Consider the following 24,030-nt stretch of genomic DNA (forward strand, 5'->3'; position numbering starts at 1 on the left):
AAAAAAGGGATAATTCCGAATTTATGGTGAATCTTTGAGCGATTTTTAGTATTTTTTAAAATCATTGCTTGTGGCAATTATACCGTCTTAAATTTAAATCACCCTTTCGATTGAGTCAAGTCATGTTATGTTTATGTTAAACGTAATTAAATTTTCATAATAAATAAGGCTACAATAAATAAAGCTATTAATTTATATATTCATATGAAAAGGAATTACGCTTTTAGAAATGAACAAAAGCTAAATCAGGATAAAAAAAAAAGCTGATTTGATTACACTCAAACCAAATTCCACTAAAATTCTATAACATTGTAACATTTTCAATGTATCTTCAATAATATATATATATATACTAAAAATTCATCATATATTAAAATAAGTTTACACCAAATAAAATCAGTCAATTTAACAACTTTATAATAACTAGAGTTACGTTTATAAAAACAAAAATGCTTAAACTAAAAAGAAAGAAGCCAATTTTACTGCAGTAAGATTAATTACATAGAAGGAGTCCTCTTCACTAATTAAAACCCCAATCTCTGTAACTAATGGTGTTCAATATAATTTAAATGTTTTAAATTAAAATGTCACAACCAAGCAGAAGATTCAATTTTTAAGTTCTTATAACAAATGACGAATATTTCCAACTTGCACTTGATTTCAGGAAGGGTCATTTTATAATTAAAGTGTTTACAGTGGAAGTTTACGAGCTACCTCTCTGGAATCTACGTCTTTCAAACCTCAATTCAAAATTTAGTATTAGTTTATTTTCCAATTCCGGGTTTGGACAGCAACAGTTATCTTTCAATGATAATCAGGAATTAATAGCTTTTTTCAGCCAATGAAAAACCTCGGAAGCAGCATTATTTGTTCACAAAGTGTTATTCGTCTTACTTATGATTAAATAATTAAAAAAAAATATTTTTTCAACTCAAAGTAAGGGGCAATATTAGAACAAACAGAGATTATTCTGTATATGAGTGAGGCCATCCTTCCTCAATCATTCTCGTTTCACGCTACATTTATATAGCCTAGTACTTCAAAAAAAAGTTCGTTGTTCTAGTTAAACTACCTTTTTTTTGTTTCAGGAATCGTTCATTGAGGCAAGAAGTCAAACTTAAGAGTAAAGAGCGAGGTATTGAGGAGGGGGCGACTATAGGGGTAAAATATTCTAGGAAATATTGAGGGGGAGTTTATCTTTTGGAGGAGGGGAGCAATAGTGGGTCCACATCTGGGAAGTAAGGGTGTGGGATATTCTTCGGGGGAAAGGAGTGTTTGGACATACGAAAAAAATAAAGCCTAAATGTGTTTTCAAAATGTCTAAAAACTTCTTTTTGGAAATTATTTAATAATGGACACTGAACACACAATGGGACAAAACTGACGGTAACATGTGCCTGCCCTAAGTCTTCAATAACACACTTTTCTTCAAGCGGTAGTGAAGAAAAGTTACTATTTTTACGGCACTTGGTATTAATCAAGTGACATATAGCAATCGCAAATTCTGTCGGTCTGTCGATCCCGCTTTTGCTACTTTAGGCACTTCCAGGTAAGCTAGGACGATGAAATTTGGCAGGCGTATCAGGGACCGGACCAGATTAAATTAGAAATAGTCGTTTTCCCGGATTGACCATCTGGGGGGGGGGAGGGAGTGGAGGTCCGTTAATTCGGAAAAAAAGAAAAAGAAAATTGAAGTGTTTTTAACTTACGAACGGTTGATCCGATCTTAATGAAATTTGATGTTTGGAATGATATTGTGTCTCAGAGCTGTTATTTTAAATCCCGACCGGATCTGGTGACATTGGGGGGTTGGGGGGGGGTTGGGAGGGGGAAACCTAAAATCTTGGGAAACACTTAGAGTGGAAGGATCGTGATGAAACTTAGTTGGAAAAACAAGAACAAGTACTAGATGCATGCTTGATATAACCGGAACGGATCCGCTCTCTTTGGGGTAGTTAGGGGGGGGGGGTTGATTCTGAAAAATTAAGAAAAAATGCGGTATTTTTAACTTACGAAGGGGTGATCGGATCTCAATGAAATTTGATATTTAGAAGGATATTGTTTCTCAGAGCTCTTACTTTAAATCCCGACCGGAACTGGTGACATTGGGGTGGAGTTCGGAGGGGTAAACCTAAAACTTGGAAAACACTTAGAGTGGAGGGATCGGGATAAAACTTGGTGGAGAAAATAAGCATAAGTCCTACATACATCATTGACATAACTGGAACGGATCCGCTCTCTTTGGGGTAGTGGGGGGGGGGGTAATTATGAAAAATTACAAAAAATGAGGTGTTTCTAACTTACGAACGGGTGATGAGACCTCAATGAAATTTGATATTTAGAAGGATATCATGTCTCAGAGCTCTTATTTTAGATCTCGACCGGATCTGATGACACTTGGGGGGGAGTTAGGAGGGGGAAACCTAAAACTTGGAAAACACTTAGAATGGAGGGATCGGGATGAAGCTTGGTGGGAAAAATAAGCAAAAGTCCTAGATACATGATTGACATAACCGGAACGGATCCGCTCTCTTTGGGGTAGTTGGGGAGGGGGGTTAATTCTGAAAAATTAGAAAAAATGAGGTATTTTTAACTTACGAACGGGTGATTAGATCTCAATGAAATTTGATATTTAGAAGGATATCGTGTCTTAAAGTTCTTATTTTAAATCCCGACTGGATCTGGTAACATTGGAGGAGTTTGGGGTGGAGGAACCTAAAATCATGGGAAACGCTTAGATTGGAGGGATCGGGATGAAACTTGGTGGGAAATAAGCAGAAGTCTTAGATACGTGATTTACATAATTGGAACGGATCTGCTCTATTGGGGGGGGGGGTGTTAATTCTGAAATATTAGAAAAAATTACGTATTCATAACTTACGAAGGAGTGATCGGATCTTCATGAAATTTCATATTTAGAAGGACCTCGTAACCCAGATCTCTTATTTTAAATCTCAACAGGATCCAGCGTAATTGGGGGGCAGTTGGGGGGACCGGAAATCTTAGAAAATACTTAAAGCAGTGAGATCAGGATGAAACTGGATGGGATGAATAAAAACCTGTCTGAGATACGTGACTGACATAACCAGACCGGATCTGCTCTCTTTGGTGGAGTTGGAGGGGGGGTGGTAATTTTGAAAATTGAGGCATTTGCAACTTACGAAAGGGTGACCAGATCTTAATAAAATTTGTTATTTAGAAGGATCTTGTGCTTTAAAGTTCCAATTTTAAATTCCAACCAGATCCTGTGACATTGGGGGGAGTTGGAGGGGAAAACCGGAATTCTTGGAAAACGGGAAAATTGGGGTATTTTTATCTTACGAATAGGTGATCGGATCTTAATGAAATTTGATATTTAGAAGGAATTCATGTCTCAGAGCTCTTATTTCAAATCCCGACCAGATCTTTGACATTGGGGGGAGTTGGAGGGGGAAATCTTGGAAAACATTTGGAGTGGAGGAATCGGGATGAAGCTTGGTTGATAGAATAAGCAAATGTCCTTGATACTTGATTGACGGAACCGTACTGGATTTTTTCTCTTTGGGGGAGTTTGGGGCAGGGGTTCAATGATTTGGCGAGTCAGGTGCTTCTGGACGTGCTAGGACGATGAAAATCGGTAGGCGTGTCAGGGACCTGCACAAATTTACTTTATAAAGTCGTTTTCCCAGATTCGACCATCTGGGGGAGGGCTAAAGGGAGAGGAAAAAATAAGAAAATTAGGTATTTATAACTTACGAGTGGGTGATCGGATCTTAATGATATTTTTATATTTAGAAGTACATCGTGACTCAAAGATCTTATTTTAAATCCTGACCGGCATTAAGCCTCTTATTTTCCTTTTAAATCAATCGATTGATTCATAGAATTTTGTTAGAGCTCATACCATATGATCTCTTGGCTCTTAGCTCTTCTTACCTCGTCACAAGTGCCATATGAGCTCTTAGCTCTTGTTTATATATATATGTATAATAGTATAAACGATAAGAAAAAGATTTGCCTTAGGAGAGAAGTAGGCTGCTCTGTGATTGATTTCGGCCCCCAAATTGATTTTTTGTTAATTAAGCTATTTGCGATCAAATGAGGCCTTCTTCAAGTTTCAAAACCATGGGGTGACACATTTGTTCCCTTTATAAGACTTACATAATAATGGTTATGACAAACTAACACTTCCTACATGACTAATTTGGTTGGTTTGAGCGTTAGATCTTTTATACAACGCTGAATAATTACTTACAAAGTGTTTGCGGGATAGAGAAACATTTGTTGAGTAAAAAAGGGTTCCTTACATGTTACATTTTAGAACAAATTATCATAATTTTACAAGTGATTCTTTAGAGATAGATCCAGTAGGGCAACATGTACCTCCACTGCCTCTTTTGTTTTCGAAAGGTTACTCTTTTGCAATTTTCACTTACACATTTATACACAACTATCAAAATAAGTCATACCAGTGAAAACCATTTTACAAATGTATATTTTGAATATTCAAAGTTCCAACTTTAAATAATAACTAAATTCTAGCCCTGCCCCTAAGACTTTGTTGAGAAAAAGAAAGCGCCCTCACATTTAAGAGATCCAGTTTTATTGTTTAAGGTGAATACCCATAAAAGATTTCTTTCATTGCTTAACCACGCTTCTACAAATAATAAACATTAGTATAAAGAGCGGAGGAGTGTTGAGGGGTAGTCGGATTCATCAAATATCTAGGGAAAAGCCTAGGTTATAACATCAAAAGTGAAAATGTTAATTTGAGAAAACAAATTTTTCAAGAATCGAAGGCAAAGCTAGAGCGTTGCGTAAGTATAAGGGCCATGTCCTTTCAATGTATAATTATTGTTATTCTCCGTACCCTCCGTATATAATTCGTTGTCGTAGAAGCATTGAAAGCAGCTCGTCCAATTAAAAAATATAAGTTGTAGGGCCCTGTTTTAGGGTCGCAAGTGATTTGAAAGGAAAGCAGCCCTCCACTTGTATCTTTTATTTACTGCCTGACCACCGTAACTACCCAAGATATCAGTTCAGAATTTTGATACAGCTATTTTCTTCAAAGTTGTCAAAAATCCAATTAATATGGCTCCGGGGATGACATTCACCCACCTCGCCCCTGAGACAATGTCCGAAAGTTATACAAATTTACAATTGTTTACAGATTAATATTTATGGTGAAAAATTTCAGGAATCGTTCCCTCTGCCAAAAGAAATCCATATTTTGTTGGGAAGGGAGTGGGCTTTTAAAGGGCCTGGAAACGGGCAAAACTCTTCGTTCCTGACCAGTTTGAAACTTAAAGTCATTGATCATTGGGCCAAGAGGAACCTAATGTCCACAAAAATTGTTTGGTGGTCCCTCCCCCAAAAACCAGGGCCCCAAAAAGGGCTGGAAACTTTTCATCCAATTCATTTGAAACTGAAATCCTTAGTTCCTTAAGCTAAGGGCTCAAAGGCCACGAATGCAGAAGGAAAAACTTACAAAAGTACTAGTTCCCCGAAAACAAGGCCGGGTTCTGTTCGTTTTAAGTTTGACTTGAGTATTCATTTTGATTGCTACTTGTTTTAGGATTTATTTATTCATTTATATTTGTATGTTATGTTTAGGTTCGAAAAGATTATTAATTTTAGTTTCTGCTTATTTTGGGTTTCAGTTATCCTTTGATAGTAGTTTCTGGTCATTTTGAGTTTGAATTATTATAGGATTTTCTTTCTGCTCGTCATAAGTTTTAATATGGCTCTTTCCTTTTTTTGAAAAAATGATATTCAGAAAGATTTTTTATTAATTTTTGTTCATTTGTTTGCCTATTTTTTATTATTTGTTAAAATTAGGAATATTCTTCAGTTTTGAGGTTGTAGGCTTAAGAATTAAAATATAAGATTTTAATTTAAATTTTTAAGTTGTATGGGTTGATCTGAGCATTGGCTTTTATTGTATTCAGTACAATTATTGCATAGGTAATTAAGAAAACCATACTCTCTTTTAATGACAATAAATAAAATTTGGGATAGGGATTAATCCTTTTATTAGACAGTGACAATAACAAGCACAAAATGTCCAGTATATTTTGTGATTGTTATTGTCACTGTCTAATAAAAGGATTTATCACATTCAAACTTTTATTTGTAATTATTGCATAAATTTCGTTCAATTTGAAACTATGGTCTGAAACAGTTCCTAACATAAGATTTGATTCAACAGCAATTTCTCGATAATATAATCGAGGAATCCTCCAGGGAGAACGTTCCCAAAACTACATATCAACGAAAATATAATAAGAGCAAAAATTTATTAGGCATCATTCGCATATCAGAAAGCTATCACTCAGCTTTCTTTATTTCTGACTCTTTAAACTCTTTTATTTTTGACTTTGATGGGAGTGTTTGCTTGGTGTGGTATGGAAAAGATGCCATTTTGACAACATGAATGCACATAATGTTTTCTGGTTGAATTCAATACCGTTCTCAGTATCCCCTTAAATTTCAAACTTAATACCCCAGCTGTTGTTGAGAATCTTGAGATACTTCACATTCGCCCTTTTGACAACCTGGATGGGCAAAGTGTCATTTTATTTATTTCAATATCTTCTGAAAATTTGGACTTAATGTCAATACCGTTCCTGAGACATTTAATATACACTATTGACAACCTGGATGCACATTATATCCTTAAATATAGTTCAAAATCCCTCTCAACATTCCTTGAAATTTTCAACTTAATATCATTAGCCGTTTCTGAGGTATTGAAGCCCTTTGGTAATCAAAAGACCTATAGTGTCCTTAAGTTCTAAACCCCCTCACCATTCTCTAAGAGTTTTAGCTTAACACCCTTAGCAGCTCATTAGATACTACAAATAAGCCCTTTTGAAAACCTGGATGTACTTAGATCTCTTTTGATTTTTATTATTATTGAAAACGATATTGATTCCTTTTCTGTCACCATTTTTGGAAATGATTTCGTTTGAATTTTTTTCTTGTGCATTGTGCTCCCCATGGCATGGAAAGTTTTAATCCGAAAGAAACTAAATTATTTTTGTATATGTAGGGTCCAGTTGACCCAGGGATAGTTTTAAGTACTGCACCTTCAGAAAGAAATTTATTGGTTCTTTTTTTGGCCCTTTGCCAGGCCTTGTTTTCGGGGAACTAGTACATTTGTAAGTTTTTCCTTCTGCATTCGTGACCTTTGAGCCCTTAGCCTAAGGAACTAAGGATTTCAATTTCGAATCGATTGGATGAAAAGTTTCCAGCCCTTTTTGAGGTCCTGGTTTTTGGGGGAGGGACCACCAAACAATTTTTGTGGACATTAGGTTCCTCTTGGCCCAATGATCAATGACTTTAAGTTTCAAACTGGTCAGGAACGAAGAGTTTTGCCTGTTTCCGGGCCCTTTAAAATCCCCTTCCCTTCCAACAAAATATGGATTTCTTTTGGTACAGGGAACATTTCCTGAAATCTTCGAGTCAGTCCAACACCTGAGATCAAACATGCCCTATTTTTCACCATAAATATTAATCTGTAAACAATTGTAAATTTGTATAACTTTCGGACATTGTCTCAGGGGCGAGGTGGGTGAATGTTATCCCTGGAGCCATATTAATTGGATTTTTGACAACTTTGAAGAAAATAGCTGTATCAAAATTCTGAACTGATATCTTGGGTAGTTACGGTGGTCAGGCAGTAAATAAAAGACACATGTGGGGGGCTGCTTTCCTTTCAAATCACTTGCGACCCTAAAACAGGGCACTACACTTATATTTTTTAATTGGACGAGCTGCTTTCAATGCTTCTACGACAACGAATTATATATGGAGGGTACGGAGAATAACAATAATTATACATTGAAAGGACATGGCCCTTATACTTACGCAACGCTCTAGCTTTGCCTTCGATTCTTGAAAAATTTGTTTTTACAAATTAACATTTTCACTTTTGATATTATAACCTAAGCTTTTCCCTAGATATTTGATGAATCCGACTACCCCTCAACCTTCCTCCGCTCTTTATACTAATGTTTAATATTTGTAGATATTTGTAAAAGTGTGGTTAAGCAATGAAAGAACTCTTTTATGGGTACTCACCTTAAACAATAAAACAGGATCTCTTAATTCTTAAATTCATATATATATATATATATATATATATATATATATATATATATATATATATATATATATATATATATATATATATATATATATATATATATGTGTGTGTCGTAGGATTTTTATTTATAGTATTTATCAATACAGTTTTCGTAAAAAAGACAATACATCACGTGTCTCTCACGACACGTATTTTAAAAGTTTAATGTAGTTTTTACAAACTAGTTATAAGATTGAGTGACTCAATTTGTTCTATATTGAGAAATATTCAAATATTCTGCATGCAAGAAATTCAAATAAAACTAATCCCCTTGTCTCATTAGCTTTATACTACTTTTTTAAAACTTTTTATTTACTTCATAGGTAACCAGATACTTAAAAGTTCCGGCGGAAAACGGAAACCATATTTTTAATATTGGTTGAAGTAAATTCCAACGAGTTTCTAATTACTATGCTTGATCCCTTGTAATTTGGAATGATCTGATTTAAAACAACTGATGGAATGAAGAAGTGGAAGTTTCACCAAAAAAACAAATACAATCACAGACCACCAAGTTGCTAGTACCAAGCTGAATCACTGTGGTTTCGACTACAGGCGCAGCCGCGATTTATTTTCTACCTTTTTCTTGAATCGAAACTAGAGCGTCAATTATTGTCCCTTACCAAACCATTTTAAAAGGACTCTGAAAGCTAACCAAATCTATGGGCTTAACTGGGGGAGGGACATTTTCGGCTTTATGCTCCCTTCCCTTCAATTTAAGAAAAATTATACAAAATGTGTGATTTTCAGCTATATGACGGAGAGAAAGACAAAAACTTTCCTTTTGGACAGCTGGACATATCCGACAAAATTCCCCTAGAAGGTTGTCTTAAACCCAACCTCCCTGTGTGTAGGTATGGTCCTCTTTTATCTGTAATATTCTCCAAACTAATGTGCGCCTAATGGTTTATAAAACCAAATCAAAGGTATTATATTAAATTAAGAAAATAATTGACAATTTTTAAGCAACTTTGGTCGTTTCTGTTTCGATTTTTTTTTCTTTACTCGTTTTTGCTCATCACACCAAGAATGGTCTTGATCTTTTAATTAGTTTAATTAGTAAGTCTCAAATTAGGATTTTATAGGTCTTTTGCAGAGATTTAACGAGTTTTCCCCCTTAAGACCTAAATGCTTACATCATTTTCATGGAGAATGCCCTCGCCCCCAAAAAAAGACCCGTTAGATCCAGTCTTTAGCCGTATTTGTTACTCGTGTCAAAACCTCCCCCCTTTTTTTCCTATTGCTTAATAGTCTGACAATTTTTGCTATAATTACTTCTATGTCAGTATACTGTTAATCCTTGAGTATGCAACAAGTTCCAGACGACCCCCACTGGGTATTTCATCCACTTTCTTCTCTTTTACTAAACTTAATGCTTAACTTTTGCTAAATACAATTTACTTTTTGAACAGAACACAAGCCAAATTCAAAAGGCCTGAACATTTTGTTAATTCTCTGTAATAGACAATGTTCGCTCTCCAACTTCTAAAATATAAAATCATGTAGTGCAACATCTCTGTTAAATAAAAGATGAAACTCATCCTTATTATTACTCTTTACTCGTTACTATTATTTTCAATTTTGTTTAGTAAAATCCAAAACCGACTCCTCAATGTTCAAAGTGGCCAAATTAGAATAAATATCATTCCCGTTTTTTCGCTTATCACAAAATGAAGCGACAAGGGTGATATTTAAATCCATCCCGAGAGCTTTTCACATGCTTCCCCCTAGCTATCTCCTTCTTTTTGTTTTGTAAGTTGCCATGGAAGCAGGGCAAAGCTAGTGGTTCTAAATACTGAATGCAAATAATACTTTAGATGTTTGAGGTGCCTGAGAAAACCAGTCCAGTTTTCCGTTATATTTTCATTTTTAAATGAGCAATACAGAGGCCAATTCTACAAAGTTTAACCGAAATTACAGTTTAAACATAATTCAAAAATACGATTTATTGTTCTTTTAGTTTTAATCCTTTCTACTGGGGAATATAGTTAAACCTTGTGAAGCTCAAAGCCAATCAACTGCTATCAAATGTTTTGACGCTAGAACGAAATATTACAAATTTAACGAATTGGAGTTGTCGCGTAGGCTTTTGTACAGTTCGATGTGATTGAAAGATTTGTTTTGCTCGTAAGAAAGATTTATTTGTTGTTAGAAAAATAATTCGTTTTGCACAAGGAGTCATTTCAAAGAAGTTGATCTGTGAATTGGATAGTATCTCATGGCTTTAAACAAGTTTAAATTATTCTCCGTGGTTGCAGCAGTAGCAGTTGTCTAGTTATAAGCAAACCAAGGCCCATAGAAGCTAAAAAAAAAAAAAAAAAAAAAAAAAAAAAAAAAAAAAAAAATAAGAATCCGTTTAATAGAAATATTTCTTATGAACGTTATTTTGGGAATATGTTGAATGCAAATTTTGTAAATAGCATTTTTCATTCGGTTGCAACCAAAAATAATTTTAAATTTTAAGAGGAAATTTTGAGAATTTCAAAAAGTGACTGACATCGCCAAAAATGACGTCAAATCTAAGTAAAAAGTTCAGCGTTGACATCGCCTTTGTCGAATACCATTAAGTGGGGATTTAAAATCACCTGTCTTGTACAACAAGGATTGTCAGAATGGGCACCATTGATTTGTCTCCTTTTTCTTCACCAGCAGTGATTTTATTGAGCCAGCGGTCGTAGAAAATTGGGTAAGGGTTCATTTGAACGAAAATTAAATTACCTGATGATCTTTCTAAGTAACAGATAGGTCGTTTCACAGAAAGGAGTTATATTCTGCCACATTGTGCCGCAAAACAATAATTTTTGCCCAAATATTACCAACATACTGGATTAGGTGAATTATGGGAAGCTTGCATAAGTTGATAATCCAACTCTTTATTAAACAGTTCGTGAACCGACCCGGCTCAATGGTGACCAAAACTCTAAAAACTGGAATTTTGATACCAATAGTTACATTAGAAGAATTGCATTTTTATGCTGATTTTAAATATATAAGTTGCATCAAGTTTAGTCCTTCCCATCAAAAATTACGAGCCTGGTAATATTTGCTTCATTTTAGAAAGTAGGGGGAAACATCCCCTAAAAGTCATAGAATCTTAACAAAAATCACACCATCAGATTTAGCGTACCATAGAACCCTACTGTAGAAGTTTCAAGCTCCTAACTATAAAAATGTGGAATTTTGTAGTTTTTGCCAGAAGACAGATCACGGATGCGTGTTTATTTTTTTTTTTTTCTCCCAGGGATGATCACATGGACCCAGTGGTCCTAGAATGTCGCAAGAGGGCTCATTCTAACCGAAATTAAAAGTTCTAGTCCTCTTTTTAAGAGACCTAAAAAATTCGAGGGCACATAGGCTTCCTCCCACGCACATTTTTCCCCAAAGTCAAAGGATAAAAATTTTAATATAGCTATTTATATAGCTAAGCCATTATATAGCTTATATAGCCATTTTTCCCCGAAGTCACCGGATAAAAATTTTGATATAGCAATTTCCATGAAGGGGCCGCTAGACTTTCTAGCATTACCTAAAAAAAACATAAGAAAAAAAGTTTTTCAGCTTGAAGTAATGAGCAGCATTAAAACCTAAAATGAACAGAAATTAATTCGTATGTAAGGGGGTTCGTCTCCTCTACAATACCTCACTCTTTACGCCAAAGTACTTTTAGTAATTTCAACTATTTATTCTACGGCCTTTGTGATTCAGGGATCATTCTTAAAGAATTGGGACAAAATTGAAGCTTTAGTTTAAAGAGCGAGGTATTGACGAGCGGGCGAACCCCCTCGTAGACGTAATAAAAATATACAAATATAGAAGTTGGTGACGTAATTCAATTCGTAAGTTATTTATATTTATTACTAATAAAAACGTTCATAAAAAGAAATAAAAAGTTCTAGTCACTTTTTAAGTAACCAAAAATTAAAGGGCAACTAGGTCTTCTCCACCACCCCTTTTTTATCAAAATCATTTAACCAAAAAAAAATATGCGAATTTTGTTTTAATTATTTATGTGTGGTGAGCCAAAATCAAAACATGCATTAATTCAAAAACGGTCAGAAATTAAATATAAAAACAAGTTTTTTAACTGCAAGTAAGGAGCGACACTGAACTTGAAACGAACAGAAATTATTCCATATATGAAAGGTGTTGTCCCGTCCTCAACGCCTCGCTCTTTACGCTAAAGTATTTTATTATTTTAAAAAGTAGAGTTTTGAGAAAGAGTCAAACTTTAGCGTAAGGAACGAGGCGTTGAGGAGGGGTCAACCCCTTTCATATACGGAATAATTTCTCTTCGTTTTAAGTTTTAATGTCGCTCCTTACTTGTAGTTAAAAACTTGTTTTTTCTTATTTATTAAAATAAAGAGCTGGATTAAACCATGGCAAGCAGAAATGAAGTCAAATCATAATTTAAAGTAAGTAAGTAAGTATGACCGCGCTATGCCCTCAAGGTCCAAACCAGCGGTGCTGATCTCTGTTTTGCGGCCCTTTAGCCAGGAAGTGCAATTATACAATATTGTATAAGGGACAGGTTGGGGGACAGCCATCTTGTGCTTCCGCACACGCTTCCAGCTTACCCTCCCCAGGTTTCTCCAGGTACTCATTTAGAGCTGGGTTAAACCTGGCTGAGCTTACAGAGTCACGCCACTGAATAATAATTCAAGCGCAAAATGGAAATAAGCCACTGCACAAAAAAAACGAACAGCAATTACAATAAAAAATCAAATCAAACTTAAAACAAACAGGAATTAAGCAAAGCACGAAAAAAAGGCCTGAAAGTCATTTGTGTTTTATCTGAATTAATTTCTATTTCAATCTGTTTGTTTTTATTTGTTATAACAACAACGAAGAGAAAGAAAATCACCATAATAACCAAAAGTACTGAAAAGAACTAATGAATGTATGTTGACAGTTAAGTATTCCTATTAGTTGATTATATTCATTCTTGAAAGTTTTAGCAGTTCTGGATCATTAGCTTTATAAAAGAAAAAAAATAAATGATTTTCTTCAATAAACTTACACAAACTGATAAAGCTTGAAAGTTTTGTTCAATAAGTAACAAAATATCAATACGAGGTTAAAATCATCCATCCCCATTCAGGCAGGAAGAATTTACTTTAAACAATATTTTTTGTCAAGTGTCGTGTTTCGTTTTTGTAATTTTTTTCGTTTCGTTTTTAATTACAACAATAAGAAGCTTTTCTAAAACTACTAAAAAACTTTAGTGTGAAGAGCGAGGTGTTGAGGAGGGAGCAATCCCTCTCTTATACGTAATACTTTCTGGTCGTTTTTAGTTTTAATTGTGCTCCTTACTTTCCGTTGAAAAAAATTTCTTTATATTTAATTTCATGTTAAGCAGTATTGTTCGAGCAGGTATTTACGCAGGAATCTATTTTGGAGTATGCACAAAAATTCTTGTGGGGAGGGATTAGAAAAAGACTTCAAAGTTATTGATCTACAGGAAAAATTAAAAAGATACATGAGAAGTCACCATTCCCGGGACGAAGCCCGTGCGTGAGGTCCGCCGCACTGCGTACCTGCCCGGGGTGAGCTTTAAGCATCAGACCGTGTCTGATTAGGCTACTGCTTGATTTTCATTTATCCTTAAGACCTTCAAATTTTTAGATTTTGCAGATTATTTTGACCGTGTTTTTATTCGCCTTATCTATCAAATTCAAATTTCCTTGGTTCCTAATTTCCCTGATTTTTTAAACTTAGGTTTCACAAACATCTTTCCTAAAAATATTAATATTATAGTCATTATGAACATTAGCAAAGAAATATCTGTATTAAAAATTTGTGTTTTAGAGAACAGTAAGTACAAACACCCGATGCGATCAACTTGACTTGGAGGCTATTAAACAACCCTAAGGACTCTTATAGATGCTATCCTAAGGTGTTTATTCCGGAAAAAGGTTAGGGGCTAAGGTTTGGATTTCTTTTCTTTCGCCATATAAATTCCCTATTTTACAAAATTTTACATTTTTCTATATATATATATATATATATATATATATATATATATATATATATATATATATATATATATATATATATATATATATATATATATATATATATATATATATATATATATATATATATACTTTATATATAATGTCCTCCTAATATATTATACACACACAAACATATATATATATATATATATATATATATATATATATATATATATATATATATATATATATATATATATATATATATATACGTATATAAAAATATTTTGAACATATATAAGCTTAAAAATGATCACTTCATATTTTGTCAAGATAAAATGGACAGGTGTGTTGAGTTTACTTTTTCTTTTTTACATTCAGATACGCGACAAAATCATGTATTCGTTCTAAGCGACTTCACTGCTTTCCGGAACAAAGGAAGCAGTATCCCGCTGTAATAAACTCCCCCATTGCCTCTCTCGATTGCGTCATCACCTCGCGGACTCCAGCAACTCCTGTCAGACGCCCTGCGCTCCAGTCGCTATCAAACAGCTGCATTTGCAATGCTACTGTCTAAGTGCCATAAACTCAAATTTCTGAAGGTGTTGTTTTGAAATTTACCTTATCGGAAATCAATGATTATGTGATCATTATTACACGTGGTGTTAATATGGATACAACTGTGAATAATTTCTAATTGATTTGAAGGTGTTTCATTCAATGGTGATATTAAACAAAGTGATAACCTATTTTTCGTTCAAAAATGGGCTAGAAGATATATAATACTACTTGTACTCGCACAAGGTAAATCGGAGGATATGGTACTGCAGTTTTGTAAGGAATAAGGATTATCAGACTAACAGTAAGGGTTTTAAAATACCGTGTTCAAATTGGAGAAGACTCGCTTTCAATAGTGTGGTAACTATTGTACTGAAAAATTATAATTTTATTTTTTAAGTTGACTTTCAAAAGGCTGTTTAAATAGCCATACTGTTTTCTAGTAAAAGTTAAAAATTCAGATTATTGAATGCATGCTGCGGTAACTAATTATATTAAACTGGATTCGAACGGCGAATACGTAACGGGTGCCCCTATTGGAGTCCTAAGAGGGGGTGCCCAAGGCTGGACTTTGATTTACTCAGATGTCAAATTAGATAATTCTATAGAGGGAAAACCTATTATTACAACGCTTCCAACCCAATACTCTCCTGATCCACGAATATACGCTGGTGAACGCGAAAACTCAGAAGTAAAAGACGAGCAACGCTACATTCTCCGCGATGATTCTACGGATTCAAAAGATAACCTACGGCACGATCTATCTTTTGCTGTAACAGTTGGCAATAGTTTGACTCATTCTCCGTTAGATGGCTCTAGAATTGTTCCTGTGGAGAGCCCATCTGCGCGCGGCTTTCTAGTAGTCGCAGGTGACTACCAGAATGTATCCAGGGAACAGGAAATTAACGAAGCAGAATTCCAACAGACAGTTGATCCCGAAGATTTAAGAGTACAAGAACATAGGGTGCACACACCTGAAGACAGTCAAAGATACTCTAATAGCTATCAGCACTTTGATCAAGAGGAAGAAGATCTAGACCCTCAAGACTTAAGCTTGCAAAGAGAGATTGACGAAGATATTAAACATAATATAAATTCAAGTGAGGAAATAGATCACCAGCAATCTGACTTTGATAATTTGAGGCTCCACAATAATGCTGATGAGGCCCTCTTTGTGAATGTCCAACAAGAATGTGACGATCAATCTCGATTAAAATCAGATTCAGAGTTACTAAGCCCCAGTGAATTATCTCCACGAAGTCTGGCAATGATTGAAGCGTCTGATTATAGGCTACATGATTCTAACTATCAAACATTCCATAGTTTAAATGGACGACTTTCACCGCAATCATATAATGGATATTCTCCCATGCCATCCCTTCAACCACTGCCGCCAATCTCGACAGTGTCGGACAAATTTTCATATGCCCAAACCCAGCATATCCATCAAAACCAGCTGCAGCATACTGCTGTATCTGCTTCTTTCACAGTGATGCAGAATGGCAGTTTAGGGCTTACTATGCACGGATCTCCTTATAGCTATGAAAAAATGCCGCCTTCCCCACCACCTCATTATAACCAATCTAATCTTGCAATTGGTCTCATTCAACAGTCCTCACCCTTATCTCCATCTGCATACAGTCATAGCGGAATGCACTCTCCAAAGTCTCTATCGCCGACTGGATACGACTATACCATGAGAAGCTCCACAACCGGTTGTCTAGATCAACCACCAAGCCCAGCTCCACTAAGTCCCCAGTCCAACTCACTAAATTCCCCACCTCACGGGCTTATGTCCTCCTATAGTATGAATGCGGCTTTAAATTCAACATTGCAAAATATAAATGGATTGCCACCTCTAAGCCCAAACGGGGTTGTTGTTTCCCCACATACGGCTTCACCACCTCTTGGATCTTCAGTTCAACAAGTAAATCAGTTAACTAGGGACCTGATGCCTACATCTCCCACTTCTCCCTCTCAAAGTGTGCTCACCAGGGACGCCATGATTAACTCGTTGTCGAATATTAGTCATCAAAATGGTGTATCCCAATCTCAACACATTTTAAGTCAGAATCAAGTGCAATACTCAAACGGGAGCGTCGGAGTGGTGGTTGCTAGCAAATCTGCTCCAATGACTGTCGTTCAAAGCCAGAATAGCAACAGTGGATCATCATCATGTGGTAAGCTCTGTTTAATGTATTTTGTTCTTTTGTGTCGTAGCTAATTATTACTTTGGATTGCTTCATTGGATCGATAAATAAAAAGTAAATTCAAGTTATTTACGCTGAATGTTAAGATTCGTCAATCTTTTCAGAATTTTGATTTAAGAATTAACGACGCTTCTTGACTACTAAGGTCCCTGCGTCGGCCCTGCAGTGCATTCCTGCAGCGTGATTCGATCTCTGGGTCCCGTATTACCAAGCTAAGGTCAAATCCACTGCGCCACCACAGGACTCTTTTCAGAATATAATCTGAATCTTTAATGTTTTAAATCTATGAACAAAGAGTGGGGTTTAGGGCGATAAAGACGTCTGTAGCCTATATATAAGAAAACTTGCCGTCGTTTTAAGCTTTTACGTCCCCTTTGTTGCCATTAATTTTTTTTTTTTTAGGAATTCCCTAAATATGAGAGGGCTACCACCTCATTCGATCCCTCACTTGATACTGAAGTATAACTTTAGCATAATAACAGTGCTCAGAAATGATAAACATCTGTGAAAAATCCCACAATCCTTAACAATTTCTTCGGGGAAGGGAAGGGGTCTGAAATATTAAGAATGATTTTTAAGCTCATTGCTTAGAAAGTAGTTGGAGGGGTCAGGGGAGCCATCGAAAATATAGTGTTACTGGATATATCTCACTTTTTTCTCCGTACAAACAAACATTTGCGTCGTGGCAGAAAATCGCTCGATCGAAGTGAGTATCTGAAAAGGGCACTGGAAGGGCAAACAATAGAGGTGCAAGAAATAGTAGCTATAGAAGTGAACGTGATAGAAGTACTAATTCTGGTAGAAAAAGTCAAGAATTTAGACCACACTGCATTTCTATTTACAAATAAAACAAATGAAAATATTGAGTTGGTGTAATATTTCAGGTATGACAGTGGAAAAAAAACATTTTAATATTAGTTAAGGTTTGAATATTTCGGGTTCACGTTCGGAAGTCCTTATCAAGAGGAAAAAAAAATAAACCAAATTAAATAGAACGGTACTTATCTCTTATACCCAGCACACTTAAGCAGTGGAGTTTGGTTAATCCTAACGAAATACAACTAAGTATGATGAAAATAAAATACTTTAATAACAAAATTATGGAAACTTCAACAGAGAATTATGGAAATCAGGCCCCCGGAGTGTATTATATTAAATGTTTTCTAATCTAACCGAAATACTAACTAAAATACTTAATTAAAATATACCTACAATGCAGTGTATATACACTCTCTTACGCAAACCTGAAAGAAAGTACAGAAAGAAAGGGGTTCTGTCAGACCAAGAACTTGATTGTGGAGGATATAAGAGATAAATACCAACAGAATATATATGTAAAAAAAGGGTAAAAACATGACAAAAAACAAGAATGAAAAAGCCCACATCTAGATAATGTCCAATTTGACAAATGTTCACCAATTCACGAACCAAAAAATCAAATAAAATCAGGAAAAACTACACCGTCTCTCTTCTATGTCCCAATAAAGCAACAACAGTATAATTATAGATGAACAAGAATATAGAATAAATCCTATTCATAATATTTTAATTAAAAAAAAAATAGCAAAGCCTCAAATACTTCAAATAGTGACTGTTTGCATAACCAGCCCTAGGCGTGTTTCAACCTTATAAATTTTGGCTCAAAAAAAAAAATATCAGCTGAAAGTTAGGGAGCAGTGTTAAAACTTAAAACGAACAGAAATAATTCCTTGCAAGAAGGGAACTGCTCCCTCCTCAATCCCTCGCTCTTGACGCTAAAGTTTGCCTTTCTGTCAAAATTCTTTAAGAACAACTGTTGAAGCACAATAACCGTTCGGTTGGAATAAGAAACTTTTTAAACAACTAAAGAGCGTATCGAGTGAGGGATTGAGGTGGGGACACCCCTCCTGATGTACAGAATAATTTCTATTCGTTCTATTTTTCAATGCTGCTCCCTACTTTCAGTTGAAACAGCTTTTTTAATTTAGTTTCTGTCGTTTTTCAAATCACGCCGGAAAATTTCGCCTTCGGTGGAAATATTCCCGGAAAATTCTCCCAGTGCAAATCACCTCCACTTCAGAAAATTCCCCTCTCCACAAAAAATGATTCTGCATATTTCCCAAAACGAAATACTATGTGCAAATAATGGGCAAATTACATAACTCATAGCCCTTTTTTCAAGGGGTGGGTGGTCATGTCATCCCCAGAGGTATAGTTATTTGACCTTTCAACATGCTGAACCAAATAGGTATCTCAAAATTTTGATTGGAAGTCCTTGAGGAAAAAAGGGGAGTGGGAGGGGTTTGATTGCTGCACAATCCTTTTGGTCACTTATAAAGGACCCTATAGCTTTTAATTTTCGTCTGGATTTTCGTCTTATCGGGTCGACACAAATCCCCTCTAGAATAAAACAACAAAAAATAAACATGCATCCGTGATCTTTTTTCTGGCAAAAATACAAATCTCCATCTTTTTGTAGATAGGAACTTGAAACCATTACAGTAGAGTTCTCTGATATGCTGGATCTGGTGGTAGAATTTTCATCAAGATCGCTTGACTTTTTGGGATTGCATCCGCCCCTTTTTGAAAATAAGGCAAATTTTCTCAGGCTTGTAACTTTCAATGAATATTCTTAAAGCCAGACATTATTAAGACGTGAGTTTTTTTCTTTTTGCTTGTGTTTTTTGCTTTGTTTTTACCTTCTCTTTAAAAGTTTTGTTTTATTTAGTTTAGTTTTTCTTCGCTGAAAAGAATTTTGAACGTGAAGCCGAAATATTCGGACTATTATTGTTATTAAAAGTTTTTTTTTCAACTATATTGTAGTTTCCTTTTATTAACCCCGTTTGCCTACTTAGCACTAAACAGATTTTATGTCTCACAGAGGCTGATAGTGCGAAACATTTAAGTAGATAAAAGAAAAACAATTTGAGGACTCTCTTCCTCCCCCCGCAAGCCAAACCTTGAGGTCCACTTGACCCCCTAAAACTCGCTGGAAGTTTCAACTTGATACCTCAAGCCATTCCAGAGACAAGGTGAACTGCTATTTTGGAAACTTCGTTCAACATAGTATTGTTAATTTATCACAATGTGTCTTTAGATTTAGTGCAAAAACGCGCAGGTGGATCAGAGACACACGGTAGCTTTTTTTATCCGCTACCCCTAGCACAAAATTTCAAGCCTCTACCTCTTCCTCCTTTCTTCTGCAATAGTGTTTGCTAAACCCTCTTCCCCAAGGTATAATTAAACATCTAATTCCCCTGCCCTCACAGTATTCCTTTAAACCTTTGACTTTATGCTCGAAGCTGTTACTGAGACATTGCAGATACGCCATTTTGATAACCTGGCAAAACATAGTGGTTTTGAACTAATTTTCCACTTAGATTGGCAGAGATTGAAATTCCCATAAGAGTGGATAGTGTAAAATCGTTTTAGTAGATCAGAGACAAAGATTGTTTAACCCCTTTCCAAGCACAAGAATTTGAAGTACCCTTGCCCGTTCTACCCCTTCTTTTCCTCAACCGTACTTTTGAGTTTTAACTCTGAACTCCAAGCGATTCCTGAGACATTGTAGATAACATTGGCGCACATATCGTCTTTTGATCAATTCAGGCGCGCATATCATCTACAAAGTATGCCTTTGGAAACGTTGAGAATGTTTGTTTATCTTTGGAATCTTTGGGAGGAACCAATTCTTTAAAAAAAAATGCTTTTACATGGGTATGCTATTAACCCATGGGTTGAAATGTAACAGCTCCAATCCAATCGGAAGAAAAGTTCTTTAGCCCTATTTTAGTCCCATTATGGTAGGACCGTACCCAGATATGTTTTCGTACATCAAGTGTCTCTTGGTCCATAGTCTCACGGCTATGAGTTTCAAACAGGTTAGGGACAAAAACTTTCTGCCCCTGTTTTTGGGACCCCCTGTTCTCTCCCCCTACAAATTGTTTAATGCTTTTTACCTTCAGACGAAGAAAGCTACGAGCCAGTTGCACACTCAATATCAGACAAACCTCTTTTGTCATTATAAAACTGTCTCAGCAATTGTCAATTTGCATTGTTCACAGACCTTCTATCAGGGACTGTGGTGTATTGCCATCTACGTGGGAGTATTTATTCAGCTTTTCGACTATTTTGAACAAGATCGAAATCTTAAGTGAGCCCCTTTCCATGTTTATTTGACCATCATTTCGGGAGAAATGGCAGGGAACATTTTTGGTCTATTTCCGGCCCTTTGTTGGGTCTGATTTGGGGAAACCAACAGTTCTTGTATTTCTTCTTCTGTAGACCGATGACTTCAGGATATATGTTTCGAGCCGACCAGAAACGAAAATGTCGGGCCTTTTTTCGGATGCCGTTTCTTTTTTGGGAAGGGGTGGTGTCTTGGAATGTCTCTGTATATTATTCTCCTCTTGGTGCATAGAATTATAGCTAGTTTTAAATTGATAAGGGACAAAAAGTCTTTGGCCCACGATTCTTTCAACCCAGAGAACGATCCGTGCATGTCGAGCCAATTACACACCCAACATCAAACAAGCCCACCTTTTCGGTCATAAGACACGAGTTAAAAAATTGCCAATTTGTATTATTGTTGGCCCTTTTCCTAGGGCCTGTGGAGATTGGTGTCATCCATTTTAATATGGCTATCGACAACTTAAAACGAAATGGCTATCTCAAATTTTAATCGGATGTCTTTGGAGGCTAGAGCACAGCTAGCAAAAAAGGGCCTCCCCTTTTGGCTTTGAAGAAGTGAATTAGAACTTTCAATTTCCATTCAGATGAGCCCCCTCTGAAGTTCTTACGATTGCCCCTCCCATAGGAAGTGGCCCAGGGAAAAAATGAATAATAACAAAAAATACATCGAAGCCATTTGACTCTTTACTAGAGGCAACGCTAGAGCATTTATTGGCTCTGATCCAAACAATTCATGGTAAAATACCGTAAGTAAGGAGCGACCAGACTCAATAGTAACCGAAACTGTATTTGATACCAATAGATATGGCAAAAGAATTGGCTTATGTTGTTGATTTCAAATGTATAAGTTTCATTAAGTTTAGTCTTACCCATCAAAGGCTGCGAGCCTGAGAAAATCTTTCCGATTTTTAAAAAAAGAAGAAACCCTTTTTTAAAGTCATAGAATCTTAATGAAAACGACACTGTCAGATTCAGAGCATCAGAGAACCCTACTGTAGACGTTTCAAGCTCTTATCTGCAAAAACGTGGAATTTCGTATTTTTTGGCAGAAGAAAGATCACGGATGTGTCTTTTTTTCCCCCCAGGGGCGACCGTATCGACCCAGTGGTTCTAGAATATTGAGAGGGCTAACTCGAACGGAAAGTAAAAGTTTTACTGTCCTTTTTAAGTGACCAAAAAGATTGGAGGACAACTAGGCCTCTCCCACGCCCCTTTTTTCTCAAAATCATCCGATCAAAATTTTGAGATTGTCATTTTGTTCAGGATAGCCGAAAGGCCGAATAAATATTCTTTTGGAGATATCATTATCCTCCACAGCCCCTGGGGAATAGTCTTCAGTTATAAAATTTGCCCATTGTTTACGTATAGTATTTGTTATTGGGAAGTATGCATACGTTTTTCGGGGGGTGGGGACTAATTATCTGCTGAGGGCATTTTCTACTGGAAGAATTTTCCGTCGGGAGGGAAGTTCAAGGGAATGAATTTCTCAGGGGAAATTTAAACTATAAGAATTTGCAACAATTCCTATACGTAATTCTTCTTATCTCTTGCTTTCTCTTTGTCAACTCAATTTTGCGCGTAGAGATGTTAAGGGCAGTTGTCCGGGGTAAATTTTCACCCGGATTGAATTGTCTAGAAAATATATCAGAAATTATGATCAGAACTATCAGAAAATAAATTTTAAAAAACAAGTTTTTTTAACTGAAACTAAGGGGCAACATCAAAACTCGAAACGAACAGAAATAATTAAGTATATGAAAGGAGTTCCACCAGACGTTGCTCTTTACGCTAAAGTTTTGACTTTTTGTACTAATTCTTTATGAACGATTTCTTAAACACAATGGCCGTTTAATCAGAATAATAAACTTTGTTTTAAATTTTTATTTAAAAAAACTTTAGCGTAAAGAGTGAGGTCTTGAGGAGGAGGCAACCCCTTTCACATAAGTAATAATTTCTGTTCGTTTTAATGTTTGATGTTGACCCTTACTTTCAGTTGAAAAAACTTGATTTTTTATATAATTAAATAAAAAAAACTAATTTTTTTAGCCGAAAGTAAGGAGCGACATTAAAACTTAAAACGAACAGAAATTACTCCGTATATGAAATGGGTTGTCCCCTCTACAATCCCTCGCTCTTTACGCTAAAGCTTTTAATTGTTTTAAAAAGTAGAAATGTGGCAAAGAGTCAAACTTTAGCGTAAAGAGCAAGGGATTGCAGAGGGGACAACGCATTTCATATACGGAGTAATTTCTGTTCGTTTTAAGTTTTAATGTCGCTCCTTACTTTCGGCTAAAAAAATTAGTTTTTTTTATTTAATTTCTGAACGTTTTTGAATTAATGCATGTTTGGTTTTGGCTCTCCGCACATAAATTATTAAAATGAAATTTGCATATTAATTCTTTTTCTGGCTAAATGACTTTCTCTTAGTTTTGATCAGACGATTTTGAGAAATAAGGGGTGGAAAAGGAGGTCTAGTTGCCCTCCAATTTTTCAGTTACTTAAAAAGGCAACTAGAACTTTTAATTTTTAACGAATGTTTTTATTAGTAAAAAATATACGTAACTTCAGAATTAACTTACGTAACAAACTTTCATAATCTTATATTTTTATTATGTATACGAGGGGTTTGTACCCTCGTTAATGCCTCGCTCTTTCCACTAAATCGTAAGCTTTTTCCCAATTCTTTAAGAATGACCCCTGAATCAGAAAGGCCGTAGAATAAATAGTTGAAATAACTAAAAATACTTTAGCATAAAAAGCGAGGTATTTATCTCCTCCTAAATACCTCGCTCTTTATGCTAAAGTATTTTTAGAACCCCTCATATGCGTATAATCTCTGTTCGTTTTAAGTTTCAATGCTAATCCCTCCTTTCACTTGAAAAAACGTTTTCATGTTTATTTTTCATTGTTTTCTTATAGTAATGCTAGAAAATCCTGCGCCCTTTTCATTGAATTTTTCTTCCCCCATGACAGAGTCCTCCAAGGAAAGATCCTCCAACATAGCCCCCTCCTC

General features: G+C 35.6%; 1 protein-coding gene across 1 annotated transcript in view; it reads left to right on the top strand.

Moving 5' to 3' along the window:
- Window positions 1–14,633: 14,633 nt before the first annotated feature.
- The window catches only part of LOC136031227 (homeobox protein onecut-like), a 55,883-nt gene continuing 46,486 nt past the window's right edge, over window positions 14,634–24,030 (top strand). The window contains exon 1 of the mRNA XM_065710625.1: window positions 14,634–16,817. Within this exon, the coding sequence (XP_065566697.1) occupies window positions 15,107–16,817 (1,711 nt within the window). The 5' untranslated portion in view covers window positions 14,634–15,106. The remainder of the gene's footprint in view (window positions 16,818–24,030) is intronic.

Source organism: Artemia franciscana, chromosome 9 (assembly GCF_032884065.1).
Source record: "Artemia franciscana chromosome 9, ASM3288406v1, whole genome shotgun sequence".
Taxonomy (NCBI): Eukaryota; Metazoa; Arthropoda; class Branchiopoda; order Anostraca; family Artemiidae; genus Artemia; species Artemia franciscana.